The 18,582-nt window shown below is 41.6% G+C and overlaps 1 protein-coding gene across 1 annotated transcript; it reads left to right on the top strand.

Moving 5' to 3' along the window:
- Nucleotides 1-2,786: 2,786 nt before the first annotated feature.
- LOC139290384 (cingulin) lies at nucleotides 2,787-12,103 on the top strand. The gene is made up of 20 exons (XM_070912154.1): nucleotides 2,787-3,690; nucleotides 3,787-3,884; nucleotides 4,007-4,076; nucleotides 4,202-4,297; nucleotides 4,982-5,103; nucleotides 5,438-5,549; nucleotides 5,883-6,095; nucleotides 7,011-7,159; nucleotides 7,359-7,385; nucleotides 7,922-8,042; nucleotides 8,147-8,359; nucleotides 8,579-8,800; nucleotides 8,892-9,140; nucleotides 9,302-9,472; nucleotides 9,712-9,873; nucleotides 10,158-10,331; nucleotides 10,545-10,663; nucleotides 11,035-11,143; nucleotides 11,238-11,401; nucleotides 11,968-12,103. Exons 1-20 carry the CDS (start codon nucleotides 2,788-2,790, stop codon nucleotides 12,101-12,103), a joined length of 3,630 nt encoding a protein of 1,209 aa, XP_070768255.1. The 5' UTR covers nucleotide 2,787.
- The last annotated feature ends 6,479 nt before the right edge of the window (nucleotides 12,104-18,582 follow it).

Raw genomic sequence — 18,582 nt, forward strand, 5'->3', positions numbered from 1 at the left:
CTTGTTTGATGTCCTACTTTCAGAATTGAAAAGGATGTTTATTTTAGAGAGGTGTGGAAAGAAATTAGCTTTGGGGTGAAAACTAAAAGGGAGGACAGAAATGCCAATGTTGAAACAAAGTTGTTATTGTAATCAGATGAACAGTGTAAACAAGGGAATGAAAGAGCTCAGGGATCGTTTTGGCATTCTCAGAATTGCTGCCCTCATTTTCTGCCCCACATCAGCTGGACAATAGGATGGGTTCCCCCTCACCCCTGTCCCTCTTGGGTCTGGGACTGCGTTCTTCCTCAGTGACATAAAAAGACACAAAAAAAAATAATCTGATGAAGAGATGGAGATGAACAGATACTAAGAGCGGAAAAAGTCTTGTCCTATCTGTGAGTCAGTTTGGCACACTGAGTCTACAGATCAGCCTGGTTCGGATCAGCGTTTCACGTGGAATCAATGCGTTCCTCATGTGGCGTGTCTGTGGCTCGATCGTCAGTGCATGTTTGCCTGACCTTGCTGCGAAGACAGTGGGCTGCAGACTTCATGCTCAACTGCACAAATGTGTTGTGACATGGTGCTTCCTCTGTGGTTCCCAAAGGGTGGGGAAAAAAATCGACTAACTGCGCGCGTCTGATGAGCAGGTCTGTCTGCGGACGATGCTTACGCACCACTAGCACACAGATATCCTCAGAGGTTATTCATGTCGTGCCCAGACATTTTCCTTCACCTAGTCTTGCTCCAAAGTGGTTTGATATATTAGTATTCACTTTCACAGCAGGGACATATAAGATTATCAGTCATGGCTCACTTTGCTGACTGCATCTTATTCTGCTCTTCTTCAGTATGGCTTGGCGTCTTCTGGGCTGAGTCATACAGCTTTCAAAATCTGTATGGAAATACAAAAATGTGTGTGTAGGCATTCAGTAATGTATGGGTGCATATGTCAGTGCCAAACAGAGTTCTGTATTTGATGGTTACTTTTGTAGTCAGTCCTTTTGTGCATGTGTGTTGAGGGGGGGGGTGCACAGGAACAGCTTGACTTTGGATTTTATCACACAAGGCACTGATAAGAGAAGAAACACTGAGTGTTTTTTTTTCTCTCTCGTTCTCTCTCACGTCACCCTCCCTTTCAGTCTCCCAGCCCACTTTCTGTCTCTCACCTTGGAAAGCTGTGGAGAAGAAGTAAAAGGTGCGGCAGTCAGGAGGGAGTGTTGTAATAAGTTTGAACGGAGTTTAATGAACCATACCAGTGGAATGACATGGGGATGGGATCTCACAATGTGACACAAGGCATGATTAGTCAGTCAGCTGTAATACCAGGAATGTTCAGTTCAGGATTTTATATTACTGCCTGTGGCAATTAAAATTGGCAGTGATATAACTGATCCTTGATATAGATGTGATCAGTTGAAATAGAATCGACATAGTTTCAGAATTACTCACCAAGAGCTATCAGAGTATAGAAAAGGGAGGATTAGGGAGTCGAGAAAATGAACAGGTCTTTAATAGTTGCCATGGTTAGTGAGGGAAATAGGTTTTTTGGAAACTTTCAAAAGTTGGGAGAGGCTTAGTTGGTCCTTACAAGGGGAAAGTGATATGTGGGTGTGTGCTTTCAGGTTAATGACTAATGGAGTCCACTGAGGTCAAAGTCCACACAAGCAGTCAAGAGCCAGAAACCAAGTGTTACTGCCTATAAATCTGTGTGCCTGTGTTTGTTCAAAGCAAGGCTGCATCTCTGCATTTGTCTAACAAGGTTTTGACATTTCAGGGTTGCGTGCTAATGAGTGTCTAGGTATTCTTCGTGTGATCTCCTAATTTGAGGGAAGAGCTGGTTGTCAGTCTATTTTTTTTCTCTGCGTACATGAACCTGCTATTGTGAGTATAGCCAGACTGATACTGGCTTTATCAGGCCGATACTGATATCGATATTTGGGAGTTTAAAAAAACAGATAGCGATATAACGGCTGGTAGTAATTTTTTAAAACATAAACTCAGTAACATAAAACAAACAATCTTGGCACAGATCCCTTAGAGTTGTTTTTTTAAAAGAATCGTGACCAAGACACATACTAAGCGGGACATGTTTCAGTGCTATCTGGTGGACAAACTGTAATGGTGACATTGTTTTTGAGTTGAATTAAATCTTTGGCATTTCTGTACTGCAAGGTTTTGTTCCTTATTGGCTGGCATATACACGGATAGCAATATATCTGCAATAAACTAATATTGGCCGTCATGGACAAATTATTTGTCTACCTCTAATTGTTTTTAAATTTTAGTCATTTTTGTGGGAACACCTACACAGATACCTCATCCAAACCCTGAATACACATACAAAAGTATCTTCTTGCTGTTTCTTGGTGAATATGACTCCTGCAGAAATGACTTTCTTGCTATAATATCCAACAACCATTAATCTCTTGTACTTCATTTTGTTCTGCTATGTCAGAGCTTGGAGCAGAGCGTTTTGAGGTGTGGCTGTTGCACAGGTGGTAGAGCAGGTTGTCCATTAATCGTAGGGTTGGTGGTCCACATGTCGAAGTGTTCTTACACAAAACACTGAACCTCAAATTTTGTGCATGTAGACTAAAGCATCTGCCAAATGAATGCAGTGCGCTATAATAAGACAAAACAAAACAAAACTAACATTTTGGGTGTTAAAATTTTAGACCAAAGCAAGTATGTAGCTTGTTGGTCACGTGCAGAAAACTAGTCAAAAGCTCTTTTCTTCTGTGTGATCTAACCGCTTCCTTGCTTCCTTCTTCTTCTCCTTACCCTGCCGTCTGCTGTGTTACCAGCATGAGCACACCATCTTCAGGTCGGAAGACCCCGGTGGACTGTGGTGTCCAGATTCGCTTCATCAATGACCTCTACGACACTGGCGGCGGGCAGCCTGGGTTCCAGCCCAAGACCAAGACTCCCACCTCTAAGTACGGTGTGGCAGTCAGGGTGCAGGGTATTGCTGGCCAGCCATATGTGGTCCTGAAGGACGGAGAGAAAGGAGACTCGTATGGGGTCCAACTCAGGACCCAGTACCCCTCTGGTTACAGCAGCCTTCCCCGGAGGAGAGAGAAGGCAGAGCCAGGAACACAGGGCGTAGATGTAGGAGGACAGGGAGGCGCACTACGCCGGGCTCAGTCCCATGGCTCGTTACTGGACAGGGATGGAGAAGGAGGGGCAGGCAATGAAGATTTTCAGCTATCTAGGCCACCAGGGGATGGAAAGTCCGGTAGTTATGGGAATCTGGATGGAGGAATTGGAGTAAGGGGGGAGAGAGAGCAGGTTCAAAATGTCGGTGGTAGAGAGGGCGACATGGAAAGGAATGTGTGGGATGGTTCATACAAAACAGGACTCAACGGTTCAGTGAGGAGCAGTCAGTCCCACCCTGACCCTCCTCAACAAACAAATGAGCTTCACTCTCATCTGAGACAGACTCCTGTCAACAGACTAATAAACAGGTTTGACAGTGGTAACGCTGGAGGCCAACAGAGAGGACTCCCTCCTGCACAACAAGATCCCAGACCTACATCTCCTCTCCTCACCCCCAACCCTTACACCTCACCTCCGTCCTCAACTCACAGCAGCTTGGGACGCAGTCAGGCTGCTGTCACCAAATTTCCTGGACACTCCGCTAATCAGTGGACCTCGCCAGGCAGATACGCTGCTGTGGAGATGCCACAGGCCAGTCTGACTGAGGCACAGGTAAGAGTAAAATATCTTGTGGCTGATTTTCAGTGAGCTCCAAACACCACACAGCATGCAACATTGCAAGAGTAGTTTTCTGATCTATGTCTCAAGGTGACTCCTGACCTTTTGCTGGACCAGGGTCAGAGTGCAGAGATGAGCAGTGAGGAGGAGCAGGTCATCCAGACTATATACAACATCCTGAGACAAGGGTATGGACCTACATGTTATCCTATCTTAGCACAGGATTTAGTTATTTAGTTATTTATTTAGATGACATTTATTACATTCATATAAATCTGTTATATATTTGACCATTTTCACTTTCCCTCAGGACCAACGAGAGTGATGTTGTCATCAAGCACAAAGTCAAGGTCATCTTTCAGAAGATTCAGACTCTAAAGGTTTGTCCTTTTTGAAAATATCTAATTCTGTGAGATATTGTTCTTGCACTGGTTCATATGTCAGGTACAGAAATTGTGAGCATACTGCTTACATGAATGTCCCCATATACCTTTTTCTCCAACAGCCCAAAGAAAGACTCCAGGAAGAGTGGATGAGAGAAAAGAGGGAGCTTGAAAGAAAGATGGCTGAACTACAAACTGCCCTGCAGGAGGAAAGAAGGGTAAGCAAACAGCAAATGTTCTGTATACGTTTCTCAAGTGGATGAGACAAGATTTGATTTTTAGATAGAATAAAAAGCACATAATGTAGAGAGCGTGTGCTAGACTTTTTGGTTGTTACTGTAGTTTCGGTGCCTGGATGACCCACCAAACCTCCCTAAATTCACCTAGCTGCCAACATTCAGAGAGTAACCTGCCCCTTTAAATCAGCTCTAATGACATGGTGCACTTCCAATGCCACACGTTAACACTCATCCAAGTGTCCTTGAAATGAAAGCACCATCTATCAAGTGAAGGAAAGAGCTGTTGGTTGTTTGAGTAGGTAACTGTCCTCACAGTTTGTATGTCTTCCTAACTAATCTAACTAGGAGGGCTGGGGATTTTCTTGGAGTGTGCTTCAGATTAATCCTCAGATTAATCCTTAAAGCCCTCTGGGCTAGTCAAAGGTGCACACACACACGATAATCTAACTTCAATAAAGACTCATTATATGTTGGTTTAAGGAAGGTGGGCAGGTCTTAATCTCAAATAGCTCCTAAGAACTTAATCCCTTACGCATATTGATTGGTGGGCACATGCAAGCTATCTTTAACATTTCCTAAAAGCCTGTTGTTAATGCCACCAGAGCTACCTGATGTCTTGTGTTTCACTGCTCTCATTTATTCATCATGTCTGCTTGTGTGTAGGACTCTGTTAGCAATTCTGATCCAGCTCTGAAAGCTGAGCTGGAGTCCTGTCTGGATGAAAATCTGCAGCTCCGGGAGATGCTGGACCGGAAGAAGAAAGAATTAAATGAAACACAATCAGAGTGAGGACACAACATCATACACACACTCAAACACAGCCAGGCAGCCAGACAGACAGGCAGACAGGCAGACAGGCAGACAGGCAGACAGACAGACAGACAGACAGACAGACAGACAGACAGAGGAAAGCAAGAAGGGGCATGGTACCATTGTCTGTGAGTCTTGGTGGGCAGGAGTGAGAGGGGTGCATGACAAGCCCACTTTGTTTTCAAGAACCACACTCTTCACAGTTTCATGAAACAAGCAGTTACTGTAACTTATTCAAGGCAAACTAGTATGCCATAGTCATTTGAATTCAAATCATTCAGTAGTGTGTGTGTCCTCTTTTCCTCGCAGGCTGACTCAGCTGCGTATGGACAGGGAGAACGCAGAGGTACGGGTTAGAGAAATGGAGGACCATCTGGCTGAGCTTCAGGATGAACTGAGACGAGAGAACGGCAACAAGACGGTATCACAGAAACATACTCGCACAAATACACCCACACTGATATACAGGGAGGAACTATCTCACCTCACTATTGGAGTTTTTAAAAATAAGCTGAGACTCAAATAGACTAGACTAAATCACTTCTCAAGACAGCAATTTATCTTGCAGAAATAGCAGTTAAAAGCAAGATTGATTATTATTCCTGTTAAGATTGTATAGGGTTTGTGTAAATGAAGAGCAATACTGAACAAACGGTAGGCAGAGAGATCAAAAGTATCAGGTAAACCTATATCACAACTCATATGGCTTTACACATAGTATCATGTTAACCGTGTATGCTCCCTGTGTCCGCAGGACCTGATGTCTTATCAGGCGCAGCTGATGGAGGTTTGCCAGCTGAAACAGAAGCTGGAGGAGACACTGAGGCAGAGGGAGAGGGAGCTAACAGCTCTCAAAGGAGCTCTGAAGGAGGAGGTGGCCACACATGACAAAGAGATCGAGGTGCTCCGAGAGCAGTACAGTGCTGACATGGAGAAGCTGCGCAGCAGCATGGAGCAGGTGTCTCAGGTGTGTATATATAAACACAGTAGCCAGCTCATCGTCTCATCTCAACAACAGATATCATGAGCAAAACTCTGAGAAACCATTTCCACATCCTTGTGCCTTTTCAGTGACAATATTTGTACTTTTTCTTATTTGTAGATTTTCTTATTGAGAGTGATTTATAAGCGTCAGCTCGGAGAGTCTCACTCAAGGATGTTTTGACAGGATACATGGGTGCTGTTGAGATCTAATCTGAGCCCTACAGATTTAGTTTCACAGTGTATATAATTGATTACAAAGTTGTTTCATGTTCCTTGTGGCTGTTGGTATCAGCACATTGCTGGTGATTGGTGTTCTGTGTGAAGTACGCAGGTCTAGCTTCTTCAAAACTAGAAAGACAACGGCACCATACACAGGAGGCCACCACAGCACACAGATAAAGGTGGCTCTTTAACACCAGTTTGAGTTTAGGAAAACACTGATAATGGTTCATTCTTACCTATGAATACCAGTATGTGCAACCCTCCAGTTTCCATCCCAGCTCTTTCCATAGCACCAAAATTTAAAATAACCTGTTTTGCACATACAAAGAAAATGGTTTCATGTGAACTTCATGTGAGTACTTTGGTGAAAGCTGAAACTCCCCTGATGAAAGCCGAAGGACAAGAATACAGGAGTGTCTGCAGAGGAGAAGCTACATTGAGCATGCTCAGCTTAGGTGCACTATCTAGCAGCATTTCCCCCCACAAACTCTTTCTTATATTAGAGAAATATTATATTTGTTTCTTTCTAATATTAGAAAGAGACAACATTTTAGACCTGATCCCTTCCATTAAAACAATGCAGAGTGGTCTATATATCTACATATTTATTTACATATTTTCATATTTATCAGTGAAAGGGAAGGGATGCTCTCAATTCTTCGGTCTCCTGTTTTAGTCTCACGCAGGGATCGAGGCGGAGCGGTTGCGCGTCAATGCATCAGTTCGCTCCCTACAGCAGCAGTTGGAAGACTGTAGAGACGAGAGCAGCCACTGGATGGAGCAGTTTCACGCCACCAGAGACGAACTTCGGACAACTAAGCAAGAGTGAGTCTGTTCTAATGCATTATATTGTTCAGTGTATTCATTTTTACCTACCTGGATTTGGGATTTCCACTGCTTACTTGGACATGAATTTTGTCACTGTCTTTTCATGGTTTCTTTTTGCACCTACTGTGCTACTAATGCATGTCCATCTTTTCTCTTTCATTCTACTTGGTCAATGTTTCTCCCATCTGTCTGTCAGAGAGCCACCCAGCAGCCCAGAAACACCGTGAGAGTCACTAATTGAAGCATTTGTGTTTAGACCCCGTAGATGTGGCTAGCTGTGCTAACAACTGTCTGATTGTAGTTCCAAGGCCATCCACACTTACAGTCCTAATTCATGACTGTCTACATGATCCAAGTTTAAATGTGTACCATTAGCCCTCAAATACATGGGTCCTAAAGGGAATATGGGCCATATTTAGTACTGTGGTTGAGCAGAAATGGGGCTGAACACCAGTCACAGTATTCTAAACTATACAGATAGAGAGGAGTGGTGTGGATGATCTTAAATTTCTGTGTTTAGCAAAAAGCGTGTTCTAGACTTGTTTCCTGTCAGTATGCCTGTCTGTTGTGTGGTAAGAGGGAATGCTGAATTATTTCCCGTTGATTGAAGATTAAATAATGACTTATTTTCTCATTTACAACATCGAAGTAAATGAAAGTAAATCCAACTGCTGCTGATGAGATAATCAAGCAGTACTTGCAATACTTTTATATAGTACAATTTGTTTAGATCAGCTGTATTTGATCTACATGTTTTAGACTCCTGCAAGCCCGTCTGGAAAAAGAGGAATTTGAGGAGGAACTAAAGGAGCTCCAGGAGAAAGTGAGCACCATGAAACACCAGAAACCGGACCCTGGCCACACACAGACTCTCAACCAGGTGTAGTAAACACACACTCAGCCCCACATGATCACTGATGCACAGGTGAATAATCTGATCTGTTGAAACAAAAATGAAACAATTCAACCATCATTTGTTTTCAGGAGCTTCAGCAAACCAACGCTGATCTACAGAAGGCCAAGTCTGAGGTGGACAAGCAGAGGACAGAGTTTGACAAGAAGGTCATGGAGGTCATCTCCATAAAGAAATCTCACCAGAACCAGGAGGCAGAACTGAAGTACGAGATTGACAGGCTAAAGGATCAATTACAAAGGGCCAGAGAGGAATTTACCAAGGCGCATGAGAAAAACAAACGGGTTAGTTTATTCTTACACTGAGGGGCTAAAGCACCCTGAAGGGACTATTTCAACTTTAGTGAGGTTATAAAATTGGATATAAAAACGTACTAGTATTTAAAAAAAAAAAATTATTAGGATAATGACATTTGCTTGTATATGACTAGTTTTCTTTAATTCTCATCTTTAATCTCCATCACCTCGTTTGTATTTTTCATCATTATCATTCCCTGCCTATAGCTCCCAGACCCTGCCATCATCTCAGAGCTGGAGCAGAAGCTTGATGAGACACGTAGTGAAGCTAGCCAGCTCAAAGAGACACTCTCATTAACTGAGAAGGAACTGGAGGCCACTAAAATACGTCTCAATAGAGCTCAGATGGACGTTAAAGCATTGCAAGATGCCCAGCAGGAGCAGGAGGAGGCCAACACGCGTCTCAAAGAGAAACTCTCACGGTTAGAGGTAGGTCACATCCTCTCACACAGCACAGTGTGGCGTAGACCATCAGTGTGTTTGATAGCCTTAAAACAGTAGTCCTCTGTGGTTTCCTCAGGCTCAGCTGCAGACCAACGCCACAGAGAGCTCAGAGGCAGAGCTCTCCCTCCACACTGAGGTGAGAGGGCTGAGATCTGAGCTAGATGAGGCCAAGAGAAAAGCTTCCAGACTGAGCCAGGAGCACCGTGAACTTAGCCTGCGCCTGGAGGATACAGAGAAAGACAAGGAGACACTCAAACAGACCATCAACCAGCTGGAAGAGACCAAACGACAGCAGGGAAGAGCTCTGGAGAAACTCAACACAGAGGTAAGGAGGAAAGATCCTTTTATACCTTTGCAAATAAATGAAAGCTTCTGCAGCTTGGAGCATCCAACTGCTCATTAGAGGATTCACAGCACACACACACACACAAAAGATAATCATCCTCTTTGTTTTTTTTCCTCTTTCCCTCCCGGTCTCTCTGTCAGTATGAGTCTCTGACCGTGTCCTCAAGAGAGGAGGCGCAGGCTCTCAGGGTTCAGCAGGAGGAGCACAGAGAGAGAGCACGCAAGGAAATGCAGGAGGCGCAACGTCACGGAAACGACGCTCAAAGTGAACTGGAAAGGAGTCATATAAATCTGAGGAGACTGGAGGAAGAAGTGTGTGTTTTGAGTGTTTGTGTACATGCTTACTCGCTTGCTTGGCCTGGTTGTTGTTTGTATTCTAAAAATGGTCTGAATGTTTTCACTAGTTGTGACACATAATATTCATGGTGCATGCTTGACTGATTGTATTCATGTGTCTGTATGATATAACATGCAAAAACCACACATATTTCTTTCATGATGGAAATTCAGTCTGGCATCACTGTTTTTAATATTATGATGAATCTAACTAGATGTCACGACAAAAGAAGGAGCTTCTGCTTGTAATTGAGGAGAGAGACAACCACCAGCTGGATAAAGAGCTTATCACCAACAGACTGCGCCACCTTGAGGGAGAGATAGAGGCCAGCAAAAACAGCCACAATGAGAAAACCCGGGAGATTCGCATCCTGGAGGTAAGATATGTGCAGCTGTTCGCCTCATCCTTTTGGAGAATAAACCATGACTGCAGGGTTCTCAGCTGTTAATAGGCTGTACATATTTCTGGATATGTTTCCTTTGTAAATCAAATAAACATGATTAACAGATTAGCATGTAGACTTGTTTAATATACTTAAGAGTATTTACATGCTTACATGTCCAAACTCAGCACCATCAAATCTCTCACCGGGGCTAATCCAGTACACACAGTCTTCTTTCTGAACATCTAATAAAGTTGACCTCATCTTGTCTCTGTCAGGACAAGCTGAAGCGTATGGAGCTGGAGCTGGAGGAGGAGAGAAACAGCGGTGAGATGCTGACAGACCGAGTGGCCAGGAGCAGAGACCAGATCGATCAGCTCCGCTCTGAGCTCATGCAGGAGAGATCCTCCAAACAGGACCTGGAACTGGACAAGAATGCCATGGAGAGACATGTACATACACACACCACACACACACACACACACACCACATCAATGTGTTTGCTGATTTGTCATCATCAGTAACTGAAGTCTTCCAATCTGCCCAAGTACACTTTTCACTCTCTGTACTCCTGCATCTTCACTGAAACTCACCATTTGGATGAAAGTCCAAAGCATACCCACCCTAACCCCTGACCTGCTGTTTGTCTGTGTGTGTCCCTGCAGCTGAAGGAGCTGAGGAGCCGTGTGGCTGATATGGAGGGCCAGTCTCGCTCCTCAGCTGGAGTCTCGCAGCTGGAGAACAAGATTCAGGAGCTGGAGGAGCACCTACGGAGTGAGGAAAGGTGCAGTGCAACAGATCTTCATTCTGGATCACATTTTTTAACCATTTGTTTGACAACTGAATATTGCAAATGCACCTGTTCATTTAAACTATGAAAGAAAGTGAAGTCCTTATCCTAAGGGAATTTTTTCAAGTATAAGTTATAGTAGCCATGTGAGCTGTACTGTAACATCAAGTTTGGTGTTGTTTGATAATCAAACCAGAGAGGGTTTACTTACAAAGCGTGCTGTTTTCACACTCATTCAGTTATGCGTATACATACCCATAGGTGGCAAATGTCTTGCTCAAGGGCATTGTGGAAGTAGCTGAGACAGGGAGAGTATTAACATGCTTACATGTCTTATGCTCTGTTCTTCTCTTGTATACGTAAAGGGAGAAGAACTCTATGTTGGCGTCTCAACGACGTCTGGAGAGGAAATTGAAAGAACTCAACATGACGCTGGATGAGGAGAGACAAACGCACACTGAACAGAGAGACCAGGTATACACATTCACCTCCTACTGTATGTCAACATCTAAAGATATATATCAACATCAAACACATATACACTTTAACCCTTTATCCTGTGTTGCAGCTTGCTCTGAGAGTGAAAGCTCTAAAGAGGCAGGTGGACGAGGGAGAGACTGAGCTGGAAAGGATAGATGGAATGAGGAGAAAGGCTCAGAGAGACATGGAGGAGCAGATGGAGCTCAAAGAGGCCTTGCAGACCCGAGTCACAGCACTGGAAACTGATCTCAAGTGAGCATGTCCTTTTCTACAATTTTGTTTGTCATCCAATTTCTTACTCACTGTGTCATCTTTTGGTAACCGTTATGCAAGAAGACACTTCCTGGCAGCCAGAATATCACAGCGATGTGTGTGTGTGAGTAAGAGAGAGACACACACCATCTCCTCCTTCTTATGTCACAGAATGAATAAAACTGCATGTAAATGACGCTATTACCAGTGAACCCAGATTCCTTGGCTGTTACACACACTTACAGACACCTGGTAGAGATTCACACAGCCTCCCTGAGGTGCAGTATTTCACAACGTGATGTGTGTAAAACAAATCGGCAATCACCCACGTGTGAAAAGGTATTTCATTAAACTAAAACGGCACATTACTCATGTACCACGAGGGAAATTAAATTCCAGACATGCTCTCACTTAGTTAAAAGGAAATGTTGTTCCCTTATATTGCCAACAGAGGGAGTACCATGATCACCACTAACAGTTGTGAATAAAGCAACTGATAAATAAATAACAGTGTGTGTCAACAGTTAATGATGTCATTGATAATATCTGATTATTATGTGTCACAGGAGAAAAACCCAGGCAGCGATGCGCCCAGTTTTGGATTCATCAGCCCTCAGCTCGGATGACGATGACAGCCTGTATGGCCCCTCCACCATCACCTCCATCCTCACTGAGAGCAACCTCCAGACCAGCTCCTGTTAAAACAGCACTTCAGGGACAGGGGGAGGGTGGGAAAACATAGCACTGTTTAGGAAAGAATGAAGGGAACTGTAGTTGTAGAAAAGCATACGCCACAGACAATGAGGGAGGGGCACAAGGACCTGGGAGGTAATTATACATAGAGGTTAGTAGGGGAATGATTTTCCACATCAGAGTGAATGGAAGGAAACCAAACATCCTCTGCATTTTACAGAATTTCCTTCAGTCTACAGTGTACACAGATGTGCTCACTGGTACAGTTGGAAGACTCCATTGCAATTAATGCAATACAGCAGCAACCACAATACGCTAGGTACTCCAACATACAAAAACTCACCACCACACACAGTCGGTAACTGGATTGCTTGGAAAGACAAAAAGCACAGAAGAAGAAGGACAGAAAAGTAGATAGATGGAAAATACCTCTTGCATTTTTTGGTACAAATTCAGTATGTCAAACCATTTCAGAGTTGAAATTCTGGGTCAAGCACTTATAGTACCAAGTCTGGTTTTGACTGAATAATCAAAAATTCTTTGTAGCACAGCCACCAAGTGACTGAACTCACAAATTCTGTACCCCAGCATGCACAAATATTAGGTAGAGCTATTCAAGAACATGGACCAAACACTGACACCGTGTGCACACTATAAGCAATATAACACTACACTTCTTATGCTGGTTTTCTGAAAGTACATTTGCATAACCAAATCTAATGGTTTAAATTCTGCAAACGATTCTTATGGAATGAAATCTGGAATTTGTTTATGTGAAACAAAATATATTTTCTCATGTTTTTCTCAAGTATGGAATATGCAATGTCTGCGCTCAAGGAGAGTTTGGGACAGGAGTTTATTCCACCGTCCAGTCTTTAATGTCACACGGTACAAGTCTAGGAACTGTGAATTATAAAGTTCACACAGTGGGGTCCAAAAGTCTGAGACCACCTGGCCCCTTTGACTTCTGACACTTTCCCTTAGTTCGGACGCCATGTTTCCCACTACCACACTGCTACTTAGTAAGCAATGATCTGCTGGAAACTTGAGGCACAGCCATATTTATAACGGGTGAATTCTGGCTGCAAGCTGAGTTAATTGAACGAGCCTCCGATGAGTAGATCAAATCCACCTGAGTGTCATCTGAATGCTTCGATGGGAGGGATACACCTCAAAGAAATCTGACCTTTTGTGCGAAGGAGTTAAGTTGGTCAATGCCACAAATTTGTTCAATTTGATTGCTGACCTAAAAATAGCGGCGAATCAAAATATGTCTTCATTTTACATGTCATAACTTCTTGTGTTTTTTAAATGTGGTCTCAGAATTTTGTACCCCACTGTATTTAAGTATGACACTAATAGTGTAATAGCATCTGAAATGGATTGTCTTAGACAGGAACACTATAAATGTGATAGTAACCTCATGTTGGTGTAAAGGTTTAGATTAGTTTTGTTGTTTATTCACTGTATCTGATCAGTTTCCTGATTTTGTGGTTTATAACTTTGAGTGGTTTTCTACTTTTAAAGCAAAGTAATGGCCAAAATATCTTCCTGTCTGATGAAAAAAAAACTGTACAAGTTTATTTGTAGAAGCTGCACAATTTCTATGCATTCCCTGATAGCAAGTCACTGAAATATATTCTCATTATTTCATTACGATGCCTTAAAATTGTTAAAGAAATTTGTAATTCATTTGAAATTCTTACCTGAATGATTTTGTAAAGTGTTTGTATTTAACATGTGTAGACTTTTTTAGTTGATTTTTATATACAGTTTGAACAATCAGTTGGAGCTATAATTGTATTATTTTGCTGCAATGTAATGTTTCTATATCTTTTCAGTCAAACTGGATAATGGTACTTAATGTGATTTGTTAGATTTTGAAGATGCTGGTATGTACTGTAATTTCACAGTGACTGTTCTTCACAAAATAGATCTTTTCTTCTATTGCATATAAATGTAGCAACAATAAAACTATTATGTGAAACTGATCAATGTTTATTGTCCCTGTAATAATTACAGAATGTTAATTGTTTTCGCACATTTCAGCACAAAGTTTGTTTTTGTACATTTGCCTTTAACAGAAGGAGTCAGAAGTGGCTTTCTGCCCACTAAAGTCCAACATTACAGCGGACATTACTTCCCCATGCCAGTAAACTTATTAGGAATGTCATTTGGCTTCATTGGAAAAGATCACTGTTGGAGGAAGTCAACAAATCTTTTTTCCAGATAAAAGTTGATGTGTGATAAGAAACACACCTGTTCTTGTTCAGTAAAATGTATTTAAGAATTCACCATTAAATTGCTCATGGAATAATCAAGATGAAAAATGTGTTTAATTTAATGCTCTGATCCCTGAAGTATAATGTACCAAATTTGTTTTCAAAAAACAGCTAAAGAGTGTGAATACAGGACTTTCATTCATCAGGTGGCCACAAACATGACTCCAAATTAATGATAATGTTGCTCCATATCTGCTTGATGAAAATTAATAAAGGTTTGCTAACAAGCTCAATTATCAACTTGTCAGCATTGTGTTCCCTGTTCCCGCTACCAGCTCTTCTCTGCATAAAAGAGTAAAATGTAGAACACACAGATTTTTATGAACTTGTATCTGTGTGATAGACAAAAAACAACAAACTAACGTTTATTATATGGACAGTATATGCCACCATTTCCATGTTTGAAGGAGCATAGATGTTGTAGAAATGTCTGTAATAAAGTGAATTTAAAAAAGCAGTTGTCTTAGAAAAGATCCTCAAACAATATATATATATATATATATATATATATATAACGAGTACACCTGGCTGTCTTCCTCCTTCCTCCAGAGACAGTTTAATTTATCTCTGTGAAAGAGAAGGGAGGAAGAAGGGAGGATGCTTGATGGCCTTACACACCGAAGTATTTCAAAGCAGCAAGATAATAGAGATGGATCATGCTTTTGTTTTGGCAGCAGGGCGGTGATTGTCTGGAACTGTGAGGTTTGATATCTGAGCCTGAGTTACACAGAAGTGTGTTGCTGAATGAGTGATTCAACAGGACCTACAGGAGCTTGCTGAGCGAATAATAGTTATTATGACTGAGCAGTCAAAACAGATGACGAGGACTGTGTGTTTCCACAGTCCTTAATTCACACTGCCTGTGCATGATTACAGCTTTGTCTTTTTCATGTCTCAAACGCGGACTTTGAACAGGCACATTGCTGTGACCCTGCAGACATTTCCACGTCACAGCAGGAAAAGCACAGGTGTAACTATTAACATTAATTCTTTATTAAAGCTTCCTTCCATGTCGGTTTACCTCTACGCTGATATAATGCCATGCTTAAATTGCTAGTTTATCTCTTATCTCCTATGATGTACAGATTTCTAATTTTTGTGACAGTATAACATCTAAACTGCACACGCTTTCCTTCCATACTGCATGGAGCGAAAATACTGTACAGTAAGTGATCCGGCTATGCAAGACTGTAGAAAGTGAAGCAGCTGTGTCACAAACACGCTGCATTACCCCCCAAAGACACAACACTGTATATGACCTGTACTGTTGATGTTTGCATCAGCTGCTCCAGCAGAGAAGTACAGCATGTGTTGACATGCCGTTTACTGAACCTGCAGCGGCCACGAGTGAGTGCCAGTGTTGTTGCTCTGCCCTCTTATCTCTTGTTGCAGAGTTGTTTTTGTTCATCATAACTGTGATAAGCATCGTGCATGGCAGAAATCAACTCGGCTGATGCGTTGATACGAGAGGGACTGCGTTCCCGTGTGAGGACTCATCATTGTGTTCACACAAACCTGGATAAAAATAGTTCAGGCCTCTACTTCACCTGCTGGACCTCAGCTTCCCCCTGTAGCACAGCTGTCAACTAACACAACTGCATCTGTAGGTCACCGTGCACAAAATCTACTTAACTACAGAAAAACCCAGACTGTAATAAGTTAACCAAATTTAATGGTTTACAGGATGAAATCTGGAGTTTGATTCTAACTATTATAAAGACAGAAATCAACTGAGCTGATGTGTTGATAGAAGAGGCCTGCGTTCCCATTTATGGACACATTCACAGATCTACATAATTATTATGTTGACACACACCTCCTTCTTCACCTTAGAGAGGCGAGTACAGCCCACCTGCTACACCCTTGATAGATTCAAGACATATTAATAATGTCTGTTAAATTGTGTAATCAGGATGATGCTGTGAGTTGCAGGCTGCTACAAGCAGCAGAGGCCGGTGTCTTGTAGTTGGCGCTGTGGGGTAGTGATGGATGGTTTGTGGCTGGCAGGAGCAGCACAGGGTGAGGTTTGTTAGGAATGTACAGGGTCAACTGAGATATGTGTGATGATTTCTACAGAACAAGATGTTTCTAAAATAAAACCTGACATCAGAAGATAATCCCACTTATAACACCTGCGACTGTTGATCCAACTCATCTCTAAATCTCTTTACAGTTACAGGAATAAATCCATGTCTTTACGCTTCCAGCCAGAACATTTTTACGACTTCAGGCATTTGTTTTTCCTACATTTGAAAAAGAGATGAAAGTCAGCACCCTGGAGGGAAACTTCGGCAACTCCTCAGGTTTTTTATGTGTTTACATCCTATTTGGCACATTGGAACACGTAACAAGACTGTGTTTGACTATTCTGAGACATCACAGTGGCGTCTGTGCCTCAGAAGTGTTCAGGTCTGTTTGACTAACTGTACCCCCAGTGGTGCTATTGTGTGATTGATCTATGAAAGACCAGAAAAAGCCCCTTTCCTCTCCTGGTTTTAAATTCTTTACTTGTAACTAATTTGTTGGCAGAGAGTCACACCTACAATGTTTGCGGTAGAACCAGATTCAGTGTCCATGATACTACGTGTAACCAAACCTGTACAGTGCCAACATGTTGTGTGCAGGACCTGTTTTGCTAGACTATAAATTATGATTGAACATACTTTCCATGGGAGGGATTGGGTTTCCATATCATTCCAACTTTTAACCCGAGAGCTGATTTGCCAAGAGCTGGGTGTGTTGTGTTTTGAAATCATGGTGTGTTTGCTATTGCATATGGTTGCTCAGAAAGAACGCAGCCCTAACACAAAAATATTTCCATCTGCCTCCAGGTGCCACACACGTGGGAATGCAGGTCTTGTAGGCATGCAGTAGTTTGGATACATGGACAAATATGTTTTAATTGTTCTGCATTGATTAAGATTTAACAAATAAAAAGATAAGGAGTGGGGGAAAATACTGTCATAGTTTTATTACGTTAGTGCTATAAATATCTATCCCTGTGTTCAACAGCACGTTAGTCAGGGCCAGGACTTTAGAAATACTGCTGTCATGACAACACAAAAAAGTCTCTTAAATGATTAAATGTTTGGATTTTTATATCTAATTTAATTAGATAGGTGTTAGATTATATTTTGTGCAATTGTGCAACATTAGCTCATAAACACAACTAACTCAACTCTAACTAAAATAACTGTCAGAACATTCTCCATTTTCCATATAATTAGTACCAAATAGTTAATTCCAGGTATTTTATAAGTAAATGACAGACCTGTAAAATAAAGTGTTTTCATTATTTCTAAATGCTTTATGCTGCCAGGAATTAAATTCTGGTGGGAAATGTGATCAAATTTAAATCTAGTAAGTCTAAAAATACCGGAATCAGCATTAAAAAAATTGTAGGTTTTAAAGTGTAGAATGTAAACGGCCCCATCCAGGTTACTGAAACTCACGAATCCACAGAAAAAATACAGAGGACCTGACCTCAGTGTCCTCAGTAGTAAATAGGGCTCTGATGATAATGAAGGAGTGGAAAGGATTGAAAGTTGACTTTTCTGAGGTTCACTTTGCTAAAATAGAGTATATGACTACAGTTACAGAGTGTCATCATTGTTTTCGAGAAAGCAACATTACTGTATCACCGAACATGACTCTGCGTCACCCTGGTGCACTTTTAACCCCGATCATCTATTCCCACACAACCAAAATATGAGCTGTTTCTGTCTTTTCCGGTTTATTGGTCAGTTTTCAGTCGTTCAGATCATCTGATTGGATCTTTAATCTTTTAATGGTCCCACTCAGACAGAAGGCAACGGAAACATTATTGTTATTATTATTATTTCATTTATTGAAAACAGTATTCTATTCAGCATTTCTCTGTTGCTTTGGGCACTAACAATAAAAAAATCTTATTTTCAACTGAACACACAATTCTTTAATTATAATCCTCAGTTGTGATGCACATTCAACAGTCAGCAAATAAAAGATCAAATGTCTTTTATTTGCTGACTGTTGAATGTGCATCACAATTGTGTGACAATGTGTAAAACTTGAGAAATAAAACATTTTACATGTAATATAAGCATGGTATTATAGAAATGATAAATAGATGAAATAAGATATTGAAAACATTAACTAATGGTCATATAAAAAGAACAAAAAGTTATGTAACATGCAGTTTTTGTAGAACAAGATTAGATCTGCTCA

The sequence above is a fragment of the Enoplosus armatus genome, chromosome 9 (genome assembly GCF_043641665.1).
Source record: "Enoplosus armatus isolate fEnoArm2 chromosome 9, fEnoArm2.hap1, whole genome shotgun sequence".
In the NCBI taxonomy this organism is placed as follows: domain Eukaryota; kingdom Metazoa; phylum Chordata; class Actinopteri; order Centrarchiformes; family Enoplosidae; genus Enoplosus; species Enoplosus armatus.